The following is a 19,852-nucleotide window of genomic DNA, read 5'->3' on the forward strand; positions in this document are numbered from 1 at the left end:
TTAAGAGGTGGTTCCATCAGCACCAAAGTTCATCCTATGTTCATCCTTGACTCCCTTGGAAAGATGATGCACATGTGGGGGATGCAATGGTGGGGATTTGCTATGTTGCCAGTGTTGCTTTCTATACACCAAGACGCACACAACTCCGGTGCCAAGAGGAAAAACAGGCACCATGAACTAGGAACTGTCATCCTCATCTTAGACCTGCAGAGCTGGAAGGGACCCTGTGGGGTCATCCAGTCCAGCCCCCGCCAAGGAAAGCCCAGTGGGGGAATCGAACTCCCAACCTCTGGTTCTGCAGCCAGATGCCTACACCAGGGAGCTATCCAGACATTTGCTGCTATGGTTTTACAGTAAAGGCAGTGGAGATGACCGATAGGATTCTGGTCACTATTTCAAATAGTTGTTATTTAATTAATTTATATACCTGCCAAATTCACAGAACTCCGGGAGATGCACAACGAGCAAACCCCACAACCTGCATGCAACATGTGGCCGTCCAAAGCGGGCAGCGTTTTCTGTTTACTGTGTGACTCCCCATGTGGTGTAGTGGGTAGAGTAGTGGCCTCTCAGGAGACTTGGGTTTTAATCCTTGCTCAGGCACGGAGGAGATACTGGGGGAGAGGAATGCGTACAAACCACTCCTCAAATATCCCATTTGAGGGATATTTGAAATTGGTGGTGAAAGAGCCGTCCATCACAAAGCGAGTCACAAAGGAGAGAGCATTCGATCAGGAATTGAAGACTGGCTCGGAAGGGAAGCAGGTGTGGAATTTCCTGGCGTGATCGCCAGAGGTCAGTAGCAGATCAAAGAAAATGGGACGATGCGCCCAAAGGAGAGTTGCGGGGGGGGGGGGAATCCTGTTGACCTGGGCAGCATCCTTAAAATCGACAGTATCATAGATGAATTATTTTCTGGTGATTCCGAATAAAAGTGACTGATTAATTTTGCTCTGGGCTTCCTGTGTGGGGTTCTTGCTTTGGGGTTCACACCCCCTGGAACCATTCCCGCTTCTTCATCTCTTAAGGTTTGCGTGATTGGAATACGTCCCGTTAAATTGCCCCACCCCCCGATGTGTGGTTTGTACACAGTTCTCCCTAACAGGTTGGCAAAGAATTTGATGCGAAGCCAAACCCTGACACCCCCCCCGAACTGTAACCACAACAACAAACCCAACGCTAATCCGACTCCTCGCCCCAGCCTCAATCCATCCAAACACGATCCACGCGTCTTCCCCTGTCTCTGCTTCCATCTGGCCCTTTTCCCTCCAGAGTCATCCCAGCGCCGTCTTCTGCAGAGCAGGATCGGGCCTGGCAGTGACTCACAGAGGATAAGAGGAGAGCTTTCAAAGTTACCCCTTTCAGAGTCACATTTCAGCACAGATTAAAGGAAACGGTGAAGGTATTAGAGCTGACAGCTGACACTGAAGACATGAAAGCTTGCTGCCTGGAGAGAAAATCTTCAGTCCTACATCTGGAAAAGCAAAGGGGGGGGGCACCCTTTCTCCCTGTTGTTTTATGTCCTTGCGAATCGATGCATGAAGGAGGGGCAGGAGGTAGATCTCAAACTGTTGTTATTCCCCTGGGGATCAGTCAGAAGGACGGGCCATGGTGAGCAAAGCATTTGCTGTGCACTCAGATGCTTTCAACCATTAAGGAATTATTTCTTCTAATGACAGATTGTCTATAATAGGAAGGTGCACTGCCTTTGGACAAATGGGTAAAAGAGGACCAAATTCTAAGGTATCTCCAAAGCAGGTCAATGAGCTACTGGTTAAACAGGGTAGAATAATACCCTTATAGATTCTTCACATCCAGTTCACCATTAGTGGGGTTTATAAGCCTTATATATCCTGTGTTTTGCAGTGAGGAAATGGACATCAAATGGGTAGCTTAGTGGCTTAGCCATCTGGCTATGGAGCCTGAAGGTTGAGAGTTTGATTCCCCATTATGCCTCCTTCACAGGAGCTGGACTCGATCCATAGCATCCCTTCCAGCTCTGCAGTTCTAAGATGATGATGATGATGAAACTGCTGACACAAAAGGAGAAGGTGAGCAACAGATGAATGGAGGCCTAGATCTTCTCCCCAGGACACACCAGCTACTAAGGCTTTAAGGAGGGCTAAGACCATTCTCCACTAGCCATTTTGAGGATCTGTCGGGAAAAGTGAAAGAACTGAATAATCACTGCTACCTAAGATACACGTTCTTTAATTTTCTTTTCCCTTCCCTTTCTTCCCTAGCTTCACAAGCCACCTCGGGTACTCTTGAGGAGAAAGGCATGGTACAGACATTTTAAATACAGTAGGACTGTAACCATGGGATCGGTATTCACAGTTTCACTTATCTGCGGTCTGAAAAAAGCGAAAGAAAAAAATGTAGAATCTAAAATCTAAAATATTAAAAGAAAAAAATCGAGAAAAAGGGATTTCCATGATGTATTTACCAGAACTGGCCACCAGAGGCAGCCAGAGACCATGTTATGTATTGTTTTGTTTAAGTATACATAGTATGGTCTCTGGCTCCCTCGGGTGGCCGGTTCTGGTAAGACATGGTGAAAATACTTTCTCATTTTTTTCCCTTTTACCATGCTATGTGTAGCATTCACTACCGTGTTTCCCCGAAAATAAGTCAGGGTCTTATATTAATTTCTGCTCCAAAAAACGCATTAGGGTTTATTTTCAGGGGAAGTTTTTTTTTTCATGTACAATCATCTACATTGATTCCAATGCAGTCTTGTCATCTTCTTCTGGTTGCTGCACAAGGGTGGAGGGTGGGGGTTTCCACTTAACCGGGGCTTATTTTTGGGGGGGTAGGGCTTATATTACGAGCATCCTGAAAAATCATACTGGGGCTTATTTTCAGGTTAGGTCGAATTTTAGGGAAACGGTATCACCCGTCATTTTCAGCATCCATGGGGCGGGTGGGGATTGAAACCAATCCCCAGTGGATATAGGGGTCCTGCTGCATTGTAAGAGTTTGTCCTTTTTTAGCTTCATATTGTTTCTTCTAACACATAAGTTGCCTTGAGCCCTCTTGAGGACAAAGGCAGGGTGTAAATATTTTAAATAAAGAAGCAATAAACAAACAATAGTCCCGGATAAGTATGCCATGATTATTTCTTTGTGAGGGTATAAATCCCAAGACCAAATCCAGAACATGCTATATACCTCACCTCTGTAACAACCCTTTCACCCATCCCAAGATGTCATCAGGAGATTTTTAAAAAATACTTGCAATATAAAAAGTGTTTATTCCATATACAGAAGATCTTCCCCACATACAAACATGAAAAAAAATTATCTGAATCGTCATAACAGGCAAAGAAAATAATCAACAAATATACAACTATCTGGGCAACCTTTTGTTGTTGCTACAAAATGCAGATTTAGGAATCAACAGCACCAAAGAAAGAAGACGTTGCATCTGCACTATATATGTAAAGAGCACCTTGGTCCCGCCTTGACTGTCATGGGTCCAACTTCAAGGGTTCTGCTAGCTTCCTATGAGAAGGCTATTGGCAAAGAATCTTAAGGCTGCCACCAACCTACGAACCCTAGGACTCCATAGGACCGTTTGACAGGTTTTGGCAACCTGAAGAAATTGTTGAATGCAATTCTATAAGTAATATCAGGATCAGAGCTACAAAGAGATGTGTAACTAAAGGCAATACAGCTGAGCTGATGAATACAGCTGAGTAAAGACCAACATGATTGGTGAAACCTAGAATAAAGCTAGGAGAGCTAGCATTCACACTTTGTTGGTTGTGGGGTTGGTTGTTGGTGATATATGCTGTGTCGGAGTGCTGAAGAAAATTGCTGTATTGGAAGAATTGCTGTTGCTGGAGAAGATCCTGAGAGAAGCCTATCTCCGTGCTTACTGGGAGAGGAACTTGTGGCTTCAGGACTACTCAAACTGGTAACAAACTCTGGACTATTTACCAAAGGACTGTACCTGTGATTTATCCATTGTAACTGCTGGACTGCTGTGTATGACCGAGGACTGTATGACCAAGAGTAAAGCTGTGTATATATGAAAATTACTGTAAATAATACAAGTTATACTTCTGACAACACTACAAGTGGTCTGCTGTGTTCATCTCAGGGAAGTTTGTCTACCAATAGCGCCCCCTGGTGTACCCTGGAAACGCCGCACCTCTGTCAATGGTTATGGGCCCAGGACTGCGTCCAGGTGTGTATCCAGGAAGCTATTGAAGAAATTGCTGACCTGAGAGAGAGCCAAGTAGTGTGCAAACAGAAGAAGTAAGTATTAACAGCTTTGGCAACAGTCTGTAAAAATGGCCAATGAAATGCTTATGTCTGGACTGAGCATTAAGAAGTTGAATGGAGAAAATTATTCAACTTGGCAGCAAAAGGTCCAATTACTATTACAAAAGGAAGCATTGTGCGACATTGTAGAGAATCCCCCGGCAGTGCTAAATGAAAGAAAACAGAAACAAAACACTAAGGCACTGGCTATAATTGGGCTAACTCTAGAAGATCGTCTTCTTATTCACCTTAGAGGACAAAATTCAGCGAAACAGGCATGGGAGGATTTAAGGAGACTCTTCGTAAGAGATAGCATTGGAAGCCAAATACAAATTGCCAGAAAACTCTTTCGTACTAGACTGAAAGCTGGTGAGAGTATGCTTCAACATTTAGAAATAATGAAGACAATGCTAATGGACTTAAGGGAGAAAAATATTACATTTACAGAAATACAGGAAGCATTTATTATTCTGTCTTCATTAGATGAATCATATGACCAGCTAGTAACCAATTTAGAAATTCTTCCTCAAGCAGAACTGACAGTGCTTAATATAACAAGCAAACTTTTGGAAGAAGAGCAAAAGCGAAAAGATAACAGGCAACTACGCGACTCCAAACTCACTAATCAACGTGACAAACCGAATGAAAGTGAGGAGGAGGTAGATACAGCTGCAAACATTCATCCTGGGAAGCGTTGTTTTTCCTGTGGCTCGAGAAAACATCTGATAAAAAATTGTAAATTTAAGAAAGGAAAAAGAAAACAACCAAGACACGAGAGAGACGCACTAAACCTGACTGAGGCTATTTATAACTCTGACCACCAAGAAGAATGGATTGTTGATTCTGGAGCAACAGCCAACATGAGTAAGGACAAAAAGCTAATATTTAATTACCAGCCAGTATTTAATCAGCAAGTATGTTTAGCTGATGGTATAAATGCTAAAATTGTGGGAAGAGGTAAAGTTAAATTGCCTTGTTTAACTCAACCAATAGAAGTTTTATATGTCCCTAAACTCAAACATAACTTACTGTCTGTTAGTTCATTAACAAAGAATGGATTTATCTGCACTTTCTATGAAAACAGATGCATAATAACAGGCAAGAACAATGAAAAATTGAATTGCTATGTTAGGAATAATTTATATAGGCTGAACTGTACTAAAGCTAACAATGTATATGAGAACAAATGTCCACATAGGGATTGCATTCATTTATGGCATCAGAGATTAGGACATGCAAATTATAAAACTCTGAGAAAAACAATTGAGAACTCAGTAGGAGTAAATTTAAGGCAGTGTGATGAATATGTGAACTGCCAAGCATGTCAGTTAGCTAAGAGTAAGAGAGCTCCCATAATGAAACACAGTAATGTACAAGTCAAAAATATTTTAGATCTTGTATCCATGGATGTAATAGGACCGAAGCGTGCATCATTAGGAGGAGCGAGATAATTCTTTCTATTCAAGATCAGAAGTCCAGATTTGGATTCTGCTACTTGATGAAAGACAAAAGTTCAGTGCATGTAGAATTTGAAAAATGGCTTAAATTTGTTGAACGTAAGACTGGCAGGAAAGTAAAACAGATACAAACAGACAATGGAACTGAATTTACCAATGCCAAATTTCAGGCTATATTGAGTAAAAATGGCATTACTCATAGGAAATCTGCTCCTTACACACCAACTCAAAATGCATTTATTGAAAGAAGGGGCCAAACTCTGCAGAACATGGCTGAGGCGATGATTAAGGGGAGTACACTATCGGAAAAATTTTGGGGTGAGGCGATACTTTGTGCTAATTTTTTATCTTAATATTCTTTGGCACAGTGGAGTAAACAACATTCCGAACACAATATGGACAGGGAGGAAACCCAATTTAAAATTTTTGCATGTTTTTGGATCTCCTGCATGGGTACACATTCCCAAAGAGACAAGGAGAAAGGGAGACAGGAAAGCCAAATTGATGTATTTCTTAGGCTATCAACAGAACAGGAGAGCATTTAGGTTCGGATTGCCAAATTTAAACAAAGTTGTTATCAGTAGCAGTGCCTCATTTAACGAGCACAGTAACTGGGAAAAAATAAGTGAACCTCCTGAGACAATAATTCAATTACCAGAAGAACAGGAGAATAGTGATGATAGTGGAGATGAGAGAGAATCTCAGCCAGAACAAGAAATAAAAAGAGAAACTGAACCTGTTGAATTACAGCAAGATGCAGAAATTCCATCAACCTCAGAGGAAAGGGAAACTCTTGAGGAGGAGAGTAAATTACCTAGGAGATCTACCAGGGAAAGAAGGACTCCAGATAGGTATAAACCAGAGACATATTATTGTCTTAATGTATCTGAACCAGAAACATATGAGGATATTTGCCATATGCCTGAAAAAGAGCAAATAAAATGGAAAGAGGCAATAGAGAAAGAATTAAATTCCTTAAAACAGTTGAAGGTATATGAGGAAGTGAAACAACCTGAAAACTGTAAAATAATAGGATGCAGGTGGGTATTTAAAAGAAAGGTAGATGCCGATGGTAGCATGAGATATAGAGCGAGGTTAGTAGCAAAGGGATATGCACAAACATCAAATGATTATGATCAGGTCTTTGCTCCAGCACTAAGACCAGAAACACTAAGATTTGTACTAACCTATGCAGCTAAACACAATCTAGTAACCAAGCATGTAGATATAGAAACAGCTTATTTATATGCTGACCTGCAGCATACAGTTTACATGGAAACACCACCAAGTATTGAAAAGAAAGGAAAATGTTGGATACTCAGAAAAAGTTTGTATGGTCTCAGGCAAAGTGGCCATGAGTGGAACCAACATTTAACCAAAACTTTAAAAAGTAATGGTTTTATACAAGGAAAAGCAGACCCTTGTCTATTTATAAAAGAGAAGACACAAGCAATAATACTTGTATTTGTGGATGATTTGGCTATATTTGCAAAAAGTAAGAAAGATGCTGAGGAAATAATTCAAATGTTAAAGAGAAATTATAAATTGAGAGATTTAGGAGAAATCAGCAACTATTTAGGAGTAGAAACTGAAAGAAATGAAAAAGGATTTAAAATAACTCAAAGAAATAAAATATTAAAACAATATAAAATGAAAGACTGTAAAGGTGCACCAACACCAATGAATGTTGAATATGAGAAAGAGAATATCACTGGTCCTGAGTGTGATATAGACTTATACAGATCTTTAATTGGTAGTTTACTATATCTTAGCAGATGGTCAAGGCCAGATATCTCCATTGCTGTAAATTTACTTTCAAGGAATGTATGCAAACCCAATGAAAGACATTGGCAATCTGCTAAAAGAGTGTTGTGATACTTAAAGGAGACACAAGACAAAGAGCTACATTTAGAACCAGAGGGAGAACTTTCCATAACTGCTTATGCTGATGCTAATTACGGAAGTGATGTGATAACCAGAAGATCCACTTCAGGCATGACAGTACATTTAGGAGGTAGTCTGGTGAACTGGAAAACAGCTAGGCAAAAATTTATATCTTTGTCCTGTGCTGAATCTGAGTATGCTGCATTGTCAGAACTCTGTACAGACCTTGTGTACTATAAGCAATTGGCACAAGATCTGGGAATACATATACAAAGCCCAATAATAGCTTTTGAAGACAATCAAGCGGTCATTCAGATGGCGAATTCACCTAATGTGAAAAGTAGATCTAAACACACAGATATTAGATACCAGAATGTGAAACAAAGCATTGAAAATGGATTGATAGAGCTAATATACTGTGAAACTGAAAAGAACAAAGCTGATTGTTTAACCAAGGTATTGGGGCCAACGAAGCATGAGAAAGCTTGTTGTATGTTGGGATTGAAATGAAATATATATGAATGTAAATATTCTGGAATGTATAGAAAACAATTTAAGAATGTACATATATGTAAAACGAAGAATTGATTCTACAATTTGGAGGAGATTGACAGGTTTTGGCAACCTGAAGAAATTGTTGAATGCAATTCTATAAGTAATATCTGCTGGACTGCTGTGTATGACCGAGGACTGTATGACCAAGAGTAAAGCTGTGTATATATGAAAATTACTGTAAATAATACAAGTTATACTTCTGACAACACTACAAGTGGCCTGCTGTGTTCATCTTAGGGAAGTTTGTCTACCAATAGCGCCCCCTGGTGTACCCTGGAAACGCCGCACCTCTGTCACCGTTAAAGTGCTGTCAAACCGGTATCCTTACGTAGAGCAGAGACACTTCCGATAACTCACATGGAACCTTGAGAACTTGAGGTTTAATTTCTGAAAAGGTTTCTAGACCTCATGATTACAGGCCAAGGACTCGTGACCAGTTTCCCCCAGGGGATCAAGCAGATGAAGACGTTTAAGGAGAAGGTGTCTCCTTAACTCCCATACTGCAGAATTTCAGGCGCACTACCCCCCCCCACTGCAATTTGAGACTGAGACACACACACCCTGAAATTTGGGGCTGAGGCACCCTTCCATTCCAGCCCCATAAGCTGCCCCGACCCTGGATACAACACATCACGAGTTAGCACAAACCAGCAAACACACAATGCAAATAATATCTGGAACAGATCCTTTTCATAGAGGCTGAGGTTGATGGCTTTAGAGTAGTGCTCCCGAAAGCTTTCTTCTCCAGATGTTCTTGGACTACAATGCCCAGAAATCCTGGCCAGCCCAGCTAAGGAGGGAGGCTTCTAGGAGTTGCAGTCCAGGAACACCTGGGGGTCCCCCACAGTCAGGAAGCACCATTCATGTTCAAAGACCATGAAGAACATCATTTCTGGAACCGTCACACCCAGGATTCCTCGTCGTCTGACACTCCAGCTTCCTTCTCGGCCGTGGTCCTCTCCTCACAGTGTGTGGAAGAGACCTCATTTTGCCCTTCAGTGCTAGAGTTCAAAGTTTCCTTTTCTCTCGGCTTAGCCAGGCTCTTGGGGGGAGGTTTAGGCTGGCTTTTGAGGCTGGAGGTCCTTCGGAGATTGCCTGTCGGCCACCGGGGTAGGGATCTTTGAAGGCTTCTTCTCTGGCCGGTGGTCTCTGCGTGGTCGAATCTTAGGACGCAGCTTGAGCTTGTAAATGGACGGAACGCGCTCTGGTTTCTTCAGCGACCGCCTGGGTTTACTTGGGAGCAGTTCCACGCTTTCTAGAGTGGCAAAACTCTCTGCGGAACTGGTGGCCGTACTCAACGTGGCTTGGGTGGCATCACCATTTGGTTCGCCTTCATCCATCGAAGGAGAGGGCTTGTCCTCTCCTGTTTGGGGGGACCCTTGCTTCTCCTCACGAGGAGGGTCTCTTTCCAGAACCTTTTTTGGCATGGATTTTCCACCCTCCCCACGTGGTCCTGGTGGAGGGCCATGGAGAGCTCTCGAATGACAGCCTCATAGCATGATCCTGCAGGGTGCCATTTTGTCTCGCTTTCAGGGACATAGACACCACTCCGAGGGACACCTTCCCTGTAATCCAAGACCTTTGTGGCGTTTGACCAAAAGGGGAGGGATGGTGTAGACAACCTTCGGTCATTACAGTCTAAGGCAGCCGTGCCTCTTCGTGAGTCACGGTCCATTCTAAACCCTCTCAACTGGCTCTCTTTGGAAATGTGGTTCTCATCCTCGCCGTCTTCCAACTCCTTGATGTTGGCCATGATTTCTTCCTCCAGACTCCTATACAGAGCCTGTTCTTCAGCCATGTTGATAGGCAATGGAGTGTAGACACGTTCCTTCTCTACTGGAGGCTCCTTGATATCTCCATGGCCGCTTTGATCATTCTCACAAGGGCTATGCGGAGCACCTCTTTGATCAAGGTTTGTCTGGACATTCTTCCTTTGATGTTCTAGGTTTACCTGGTTGAGTCCAACCCAGGATCTCTCAGGAAATCCATTGCTTGCCTTTCCCTCTTCCTTCTGAGGACTAGCCCCACCCTTGAGCACCCCAACTTGGGTCATAAGGCCCCCTCCATTTCTCGTTTCGTAGCTTTTGCTGGGGGTGGGAGGCCTGGAGAACGTCAGCCTGACCTTGGCTGAACCCTTTGCACTGCTCTCCTCTTTTTGAACAGAGTGCATCTGTTTCACTGGGGAAAAAGATCTCCCTGCTTTGGGGGCCTTTTTCAGTCCCTCAGTAGGAACCCCTTCTTGATGGGCCACTGAGCTGTGGCCACTGGTTGGGACCTCCCGAGTCTGCTGAACATTAGAATGAGTTGGAGTCGATGGACGGAGCTTTAGCATCTGCTGGAATCCAGAGGCCAGAGATGCCCCGACCTTTTGGCCAGGAGTTCCAGGGGACGTGGCCTCCTCTGTTTTTTCAATCTGAGAAGCAGCCGTCATCTGGGTACTCCTTGCCGTTCTCCCAGGTCGTAGCTCTGGGACGCCTTTTGAGCCGAGCAAGTGGTTCTCCACGTTTCCATTCTGCTCGGAGGAGAAGGACCCACAGAACATCCCTCTTCTACTCTGTGTCAAGAAGGTCTGCTTGGATCCGGGCCTGTCGTCGGCAGCTGAAGACCTCCTCAAGGGAGTCGACTACTGTTCCTTCCCCCTGAAACGGAAAGAAGAAGTGAGCATGAAAACACAAACACACAACAAATCCCGCAGAACAACAGCCTCGGTTTACACAAACCTGTTCTTCCCCAGCCTGGTGCCATCTGGGCCTATTGGAATGCCACTCCCATTATCCACACAGCCAGCATGGTTAATGGGAGCTGTAGTCCAACATAAAGGCACCAGAATTGAGAAGGTGGATTTAACCCAGGGTCCCTGATAGGACAGAAAGCTTTCTTGCAATGATCAGGATTGAATTTATTTGGGGTTTTGATGTCCCATCACATGAGCAGGGGGGTTGGACTCGATGGCCTCATAGGACTTTTCCAATTCAATTATTCTATGATTTTAGGCTTGCTGACTTGACATGGAGTCATCACTTGCCCCATGAAAGCACAGCATCTTTGACCTTGGGACATCTCTTTTGGGAAGACTTAAACCGGTAGCTCTGGTTGAGTAAGGGATTACCATACTTGCGAAGGCTGTCGACTAGGTGGAACATGTTCAGAAGAGGATGATTTGAAGGAGTAAAACTAGCCTTATGAGGACCAGTCAAGGGAAGAGAAGATGTAGAGATGCAGACATAGTCATCTTTAAATATCTGGAGGGAGCAAGCTGCTCCCGAGAGCAGGACAGGAACCAATGATTTCAACTGACAAGAAGGGAGATTTGGACTAAACATTAGGAGGAAATTCCTGGCAGTAGAAGCTGGTTGATAGTGGAATGGGCTGCCGTGCAAGGTGGTCGACCCTCCTCCATTGAAGAGTTTGCAACCAACCTCTCCAAGATGTTTTAACCTTCTGGATGTCCCGCAGCAGTCAGACGTTGGATCCGATGGAGAACTGGATCTTGTCCAACCCTAGAGTTCCATGATTCAATCCAAGGGGCTCCATGCATCTTGAACATTAAGTTGAGAGAACCCCAGCTGGTGCAGGATGAAACTCAAGGTCCATCTGGTCAAGCCAGCAGAGAAGCTCATAAGCCAAGAATGAACCGCCTTCCATGCTTGTTGTTCCCAATTGCTGACATTCAGAGGGTGCCACATCCAAAAAAAACCTGTCAATTTTTGGCCCCCAGATATTCGTGTGGAGTAGTGTTTACAGCCTTGGGCTACCACTTTGGAGAGCTGGGTTCTAATCTGGGTTCTAGAATTATTTTCTGCTCACCTGGGTTCAGAGGGATCTCGGAGGTTGCACTGGCCCTCTGCTCCCCGCAACCGGGGTTGAGCGCTCCGACCCCCTCCCCTTCCTCACCTGTTTTACGAGGGGCTCCAATCCATGGGCTCCTCCTCATCATAGATGGAAGGAGCCCAATCCATGGCCTCCTCGTCCTCGGTGGACGGGCTCCACTCCATTTCTTCAGCTGTCAGAGAAAGAAGTGTACACGTTCTATCAGTGGAAACTTGACTGGATAACTGACCGCCCTATGGCGATCATTTGGGTCCATGGGATCCTTCCTCCCCCATTCCAGGCTCCCAGGATTGGGACCGTGGATCACGAGGGGGCCCAATGAGTGTGGGGTGTGCCAGCGTGGGGTGGGGGCCCCCACTTGGCCCATTCCCACTCGGGCACCAACACACATGCGTGCCCCCTCCACCCTCGCCCGTGGGGCGGCCAAAGGCAGGGAAGCTCCCTGGCCAAGCCTCTAGGGCGCCCCACAGCCCTCCCCTCTGGAACGACAGGGCCAGGAGCCCAGAGCCTTACAGGAACCCACCGAGGCAGGGCCCGAGGAGGCACCCGCCGGGAGACCCATTGCCTCCACCTGCCCCACGGCCCAGGCGGAGGGAGACCACCCCTGACCCCCCTGCCCAAGGCCGTACCTGGAGGAACAGATGGGGCATGGCTGGAGACGCTGGAAAAGGCCTGAGAGATGGGGGCAGGAGGGATCGGGGCAAAAAAGGCTGGGGCAGGAGGGATCGGGGCAAAAAAGGCTGGGGCAGGAGGGATCGGGGCAACAAAGGCTGGGGCAAGAGGGATCGGGGCCTGACGGGCACGGGGAGAACAGAGCGGGGCCGGAGGGGCAGGGGGAGGAGGGAGAGGGGCAGGAGGGATCGGGGCAGGAGAACCAAAGGGAGGAGGAGGCGCCTCCAGGCAACGCTGCAACCTGTGGGAGAAAACAAGACCCTCAGTGAGCCAGAGGGCAAGTAAAGCCGGAGGGTCCCGTTTCCCGTTTTACAAAGGGAAATTGGAGGATCAATTTGGCAGGGGAGATTTTGTCTCCTGTCCCTAACCAGTCGCCAGAACTTAGAAGAGTTTTTCTGTTTTGCAACTAAAATTATTTCCTCCCATAGGGAATGAGTGTATTCTTTTTTTCTTTTGATAAATTAGATGTTTGTATGCTGCTTTTTGAACCCCAAGCTTCTGTTGGATTTCCTATCTTTGTTTGTTGTTTGATTTTTTTAAACAGGTAATGGAAAGCTGTAAGGACTTTTCTTGCTCCTTGACAATCTTTATGAAACCAGGGTTTGGACTTCCTAAAGGCTGTGAATGGGTGGTCTTTAGGTTCAGGTAAATTTATTTTTAATTCCTGTATTAAACTATTATAGATCTTAATGGGGTCAATCTGTATATTATGATCCCGCTCTTCACATTTATGAATACTGTGATCTTTGACCTCTGTTATTTCTCTAAACCTGGATTGAATTTGTGCGGACCACCTCACTCTATGACTTAATACTTGCGGGCCTTCATAAGAAGGCTGCTCAGTCATAATTTGGGTTGTAAACGAGAATTTAGCCTGAAGCAGTAGGGGGAAATGGTCACTCTCTAAGTAGGGTAACACCTGGAAGCTGGTTGTGAGTGGGATTAGAGAGGCACAAACTAGCATATAATCAATAGTACTAGATCCTTGGCCTGACATATAGGTGAACTCCATTCAAAAGGTACAGATCCAATCTGGTGGCTACTTTGGCCAGATACAATCCTGTAAGTTTTGAGGATGAGTCTTTAAAAAGCCTTGGGGAAGGGAGAAATTTATAAGAGTTATCCGGATCATTAAAAAACTCCTTGTACTCAAATTCAAGGCTGGCATCATCAGGGCCAAGATGTGCATTAAAATCTCCTAGAAGTATCACCTTTGCTTTTGAGTGATCTACTAATAGGTTTGCTACATATATCTCTAGAGAATTCCAGGCTTCGGTTATTTGTTGTTTTAATGTGAATGGGGGAATATATACATTTATTAAAATTAGACTGTCTTCCCCACTTTTCAGGACTACAGTGGTGCCCCGCATAGCGACGATAATCCGTGCAGCAAAAATCGCTGCAAAGCGATTTTATCGCTATGCGGTTTTTAAAAGCCCATAGGAATGCATTGAAATCCCTTCAATGTGTTCCTATGGGCTTAAAACTCACCTTTAAGCGAAAATCCTCCATACAGTGGCCATTTTCGCTGCCCGGTAACCGAGGAATCCGGGCGAAAACACAGCGGGCGGCCATTTTTTTTACCCGGCGGCCATTTTGGAACTGCCGATCAACTACCGATCAGCTATGCGATGATCAGTAAACGAAACAGGGTACTGATCATCGCAAAGCGATTTTTTCCTATTCAAAACATCGCAATATGATCGCTTTTGCGATCGCAAAATCTTCATCGCTATGCAGATTCGTCATTAAACGGGGCGCCCGTTAAGCAAGGCACCACTGTACTGCCATAGCCCTTGAGTCGGTGGCCCCTGCACGATGGTCCTGCCACTGAGGAACACATTGGTGCAGGGGGCGCCACCACCTGCCATCCTGGAATGGTGGTGAAAGGCTGCCCCCCAGTTTTAAATACTTAGGAATATGGGTAACAAAAGATCTTAATCAATTAATCTACAGAAATTATAAAAATCTATTTAAATTCGCAAAAGAAAAAAATGACAAAGTGGGTCAGTTTGAATCTATCAATGCTGGGGAGAATTGCTTTGATTAAATCTTATATATTACCAAAATTTCAATTTCTATTTCAAAATATCCCATTACAGCCAGATAAAAAAAAGTAAAACTATGGCAAGGAAAGCTAGAAAATTTTATTGCAGGAAAAGGAAAGAAGATAAGATTTATAAACAGTGTCAAATATAGACATGGTCAAAACGGGGGATTAGGGATACCACAGCTCCAAAAATATTATGAAGCTTTGCAAATAAACCCAATTATTAAACTTATACAAATTGACGAGACTTGTAAAAATTCCGATTGGGTCAAAATGGAAAGTGAAATGAAAACGGACATAGCAAATAAGTATATTTATACTACAAAAAAAAATGGAAAAGGAGAACAAATACAGAACCCATTCATTTCTGAAACATTAAGGATATGAAGAAAACATAGTAAAACATTGCCCCCCCCCCAGTATCCCCTTTATGTCCCCTCATGGATCACCCAGATTTTAAAGAGAAATATGCACAATTTAAGGAATGGAAGCAAATTGTATATAGAATTAATGACGTATTCGACTCAGGGGAACCACTTATGATCAGGCAAATAGAAGAAAAAATAAAGCAAATAAAAAGCAATTGGCTACGAATAAAATAAATAAGAAGTTTCGGGACTCACTTACAACAAAAAACTGGCCATCTAAGAACATTAACGGAATTTGAACAATATTGTATACAAAAATAAAAAAAAATTAAAAGAGAGGACTAACCTCCCTAATATATAAAAGCATTATTGAGAAAGAATATGGAAAAGGTGGAGGTTCTAAAACAGTGTGGGAAACAAATTTAAATATTAATATACCTGAAGAAATTTGGACAGGAATCTGGAAAAAAATATCCATATACATCTATTTCAGCAAGTGCAAAAGAAATGGTTCTAAAGGTAGTGCATCAATGGCATCTATCCCCTACAAAACTACATAGAATTAATAAAGATATATCTGATAAATGTTGGAGGAACTGCGGACAAAAGGGAACTCTGGAACATATGTGGATCTCTTGCCCCCAAATAGGAACTTTTTGGCTGGAGGTAGTTAAATGGATAGAAACACTGACTAAGCAAAAATAGAGATTAATGAAACATTATTGTTATTTTCATTATTCACAGGGGGAAATGAGAAACTACAATATAAAGAATTAGTTGCAAATCTTATAGGCACCGCAAGATCTGAAATAGCTAAAAATTGGGGGGAAAGCCCAAGATCTCTCACTGCAAGCATTCACAAGTAAAATATGGTATACATTGCTGATGGAAAAATTACTGTACTAATAAAGTTACAGCACATAGAGGATAAATAAGCCATAGTAAATTCACGAAACATTGGAAGCCATTATTAAAATATGCTGATAAAATAGACTTTGAGACATGTGGTTTGAAAAGAGACTTAGACACTGTTGGTCAATATTTCTTTAAAAGGTGATGGGGAAAGGTATATATGTGATTTGGAGAAATGTGGGGGATAGTTTTGTATTTAATATTTGCAATATGGTCAATTGTCTTTTCATTCTTTAGAAATAGATAAATTAAAAAAAAAAAGCATAGCATTTACCAAAAAGAAAAAAGAAAAAAAGATAGGGAGCGAAGCTCACTACAGACGCTGCCTTCTCCCTCACCCTCTCCCTTTTTTGCAGGGCCCTTCCTTACCAGATCTGCAGGGGACGGAAGAAAGGCTCTTGATGCCCACAAATAGGGCAGATCCGCATTGCCTGGCCTTCTGGTGGCTGGTCCTGATGGTGGGGCCAGCGGCCCAATCGGCCCAGCGAGGGCTCCTCGGGACCCGGGGCGGCAGCGATGGCCACGCTGGCGCCAGCGGCCACGGTCACCGAGAGGGCCAAGCTGCAGGGCCCCAGCCCGACCAGCATGGAAGAGACTAGGAGTGTCCCAGCGAATGCAAGGGACACTCCCAATGTGACGATGCTCCGCCGTGCCAGGAGCCGGTGGCCCCTGCACGACGGTCCTGCCACTGAATAAAGTTTTGTTGGGGATGCCAACACCTGCCAATCTGCCATGGTGGCGAAAGGCTTCCCCAAAGTCGCCAGGGGAGGAGGACGAGGGGGAGGAGGAGGAGGTAAAAGAGGGCCAGGAGCAGGGAGAGGAGAAGGAAGAGGAGCAGGATTAGGGGCAGGAGCGGGACCAGGGGCAGGAGCAGAAACCGGAGGAAGACGAGGAGCAGGAACAGGAGAAAAAGCAGGAGCTCAGTGGAAAAGCAGCTGGACGGCAAAGAGGGTCCGGCGACAAAGAGCAGCTAGCAACGGTCCCCTCGGAATCCCCCAGAGAGCTGGCCAATAGGGGCAGGTTGCCAAGCGGAATGCCTCAGACAGCGGGGGTCACCCCGAGCAACGGTGGAACCCCCTGTCCTGGGGGCGGGGCTTCGCTTAGGCCCCGCCCCAGGCTGTGCACACCTGGGTGCTCTCTGGTCCTGCCCCCTGGGAAAGAAGCGTGCCCACCTGGACTAGAGGAGGGAGGTGGGTGTGGCCGACAGGTGGGCCCCTCCCTCGGCTGAACTGAGTTCCTGTGGACGGCAGAGAGAGGCTCCTTGGCTCTGTGGGGTCCGTCCTGAGGATGACCCCTGACCTCTGAAGACCTATAAGGCCATAAGGTCGCTGAGGTTTGTGATTTTCTAAAGGGATCTGATCAAGGAATCCCCCATCCTTGCCTCCAGGTTGTTATACTGGCTAGCGATAGCATCTGTTCTTGATTTTTCCTGCTCCAACCCCTGCTTTCTGTGGTTTTCCCACGTCTACCTATTGAAGCGTTCTGTAAAATCCAGAAGCTTGCAGCCTTCGGTTCAGTAGCGGTTGCTACTAAGATTTGCCACTTCTAGAGTTCGGTTTGGTTCAAAAATGAAGAGCTGCCTTGTGCTCGCTTTCCTCTGATTCTTTGAAGGAATTTTTGGAAACATTTCCATGCCAATTTTTCAGGTTTTATGCCATTCTCTCATCAATATTAAGTGGTAATTTGAGGGGTTTTTTTTTATTCCAAGGTACAATAACAGAATTGGCCACTAGGGGGAACTAGATGTTTTTTATCTCTCCCCCCCCCCCCCCGCTACTACAATGCTCCGAGTTAATAACATGGGGTGTAATGAATGAGTTACTCAACAGGAGTAACCGCAGCAATATGGGAAACGTGGCTACTGGAACATAATGATGAATAAATTTAGTTTGAAATGGAATATACTGAGTTTGGGCTGGCCCTGGTTCACCCTACCTGCACCCTGTTTCTGTCTCCTCTCAGAAAGCTGGGGAGGGGAGCCGTTTCCCGCCCAGACCACCGCAGGCTTCCTTCACCCATCATTGCAAGGGGGGGCATGGCTGTAATTTACAAGAGGGTGGTGATTGAGCCTTTCCCAGAAAAAAAAATTGAGCTAGGAAGCTGTAACCACCACATTATTCTACGTATTCCCCCAGGAGGTCAATGCACTTGTGACATCTGTCCTGCAGCTTCTTAAGTCCCTGCAAATAAAATTCTTCCGACTGCTGGTGTGACCACTCGTTTGAAGCATTAGTTGCCTCCAGAACAATCCCAAATCGTTGTCCCTTTAGGTGTTTTTTTTTTTTAAGTTTGGGGAACAGATAATCGTCACAGGGAGCCAGATTGGGAGAATAGGGTGGATGGGGCATCCCTTGAAAGCCTTTAGGAGGTCAGTTTTGCCATTGTTTCACCTGCAGTGTGTGAGGAGGCGTTGTCATGCAACAGGATGACACCTCTGGAGAGCTTTCCTCGACGTTTTTCCTTAAGGTTTTGCCTCAACCGTCAAGAAAGCACAGTAATATTTTGCATTGGTGGTTGAACCCTGTTGGAGGTCGTCCACCAGCAAAACTCCCTTCTTATCCCAAAAAGCTGTGGCCATTTGCTTCTGCACCGACCTTTGCACTCGGAACTTCTTCGGCCTGGGGGAACCTGGATCCATGTCTCATCACCAGTTGCCATTTTGCCCAGAAACTGTTACTCATTTCTTGCAAAATGTTCCAAAATAGCCACCGAGGACTTCACACGTTTCCTGTTTGGTTCGGTTGTCAAAAGTTTGGGGATCCACTTTGCAGCCAGCTTTCTCATTTCCATGTCGCTGTGGATAATGGCCCCGACTCTCTCACGTGACATTCTCAGATACTGTATACAGCAATACTTTTGGCTGATATTCGGGGGTCCTCCATCATCATGTCATGGATGGCTGTCACATTTGCAGGCACAGAGACAGAAACAGGCCTTCCACTGGGCTTCTCACTTTCAACACCGAAACGGCCAACCCAACGTTTAGCTGTTGCATAGGAAGGGCCACTGTCACCCCTAGTTTGTGACATTTCATCATGGATCTGCTTTGCACCTTTCCCTTGGAGGAACAGGAACTTGATTATGCTCCTGTGCTCTTCCACACTGAACTTTTCTGGAGGTGCTGCCATGTTCACTTTGGACCCGAACATGACAGATATGTTAAAATCATAGGTAGTTGATTTTTGCACCATTGAATACAGACAAATTGGCCAACACACACTGCAATTTATAGCTTCCTAGCTCAATTTCCTCTGGGAGAGGCTCAATACTTATCAGCACCCCCTGGTATGTTTCCCTTCTCTTCCCCACTCAGCGCCTCTCTGATCATCTCCTGGAAGGGTGACCTCATTGAAGAAGGCCGCCCGCCGTCTGGCCTTGATCCCTGTCTGTGCCACCCGGCCTCGTGGGGAGGTGAGCGGCCGGCGGTGGGTTTGTTTCCTGCTTGCTTTCTTTATTCATTTGGGCCAAAAAGGGAAAATGAATCAATCCAGGAAGATCGCGGAAGACAAAGCGTTGCAGAGGCCGGGTGTCGAGTTATTGAAAGCAGTGAAGCCCCCCCCCCCCCACGGTCACCAGACAGCTGACTTGCCTCCTTGAAAAGGAGATACAGGAGAGAGAGAGAGAGAGAGAAGCACATTCGGAGCATGGATGCAACCAGCCAGGAAGTTCCCAGCCCATCCAGTCACTCCCGGATGGGGGTCCAAGCAAGCAGCCGGCTCAGCATCCAGCATGCTCCGGGGGGGGGGGGTGTGGGGGGGGAAAGGACATGAATTGGGATTTATTTTCAGCCACTAGGTTCTCCTGGTGGTCCATGGAATTTTATGTTGGCCATTGCTTCTCTGTGAGGGACCAGAG

General features: G+C 45.1%; 1 protein-coding gene and 1 long non-coding RNA gene across 2 annotated transcripts; one reads left to right on the forward strand and one right to left on the reverse strand.

Moving 5' to 3' along the window:
- Positions 1-688: 688 nt before the first annotated feature.
- Positions 689-17,897, forward strand: LOC144584070 (uncharacterized). Its single transcript, XR_013538095.1, has 2 exons — positions 689-2,051; positions 13,212-17,897. It is a non-coding gene; the product is annotated as an uncharacterized LOC144584070 (long non-coding RNA).
- Positions 9,220-11,081, reverse strand: LOC144584013 (GAS2-like protein 2). The gene is given in 2 exon segments (XM_078379066.1): positions 9,220-9,600; positions 9,603-11,081. Coding segments are annotated over 2 exon segments (1,374 nt in total). The 5' UTR covers positions 10,596-11,081.
- Positions 17,898-19,852: the final 1,955 nt, after the last annotated feature.

The sequence above is a fragment of the Pogona vitticeps genome, chromosome 7, assembly GCF_051106095.1.
Source record: "Pogona vitticeps strain Pit_001003342236 chromosome 7, PviZW2.1, whole genome shotgun sequence".
NCBI classification, from domain to species: Eukaryota; Metazoa; Chordata; class Lepidosauria; order Squamata; family Agamidae; genus Pogona; species Pogona vitticeps.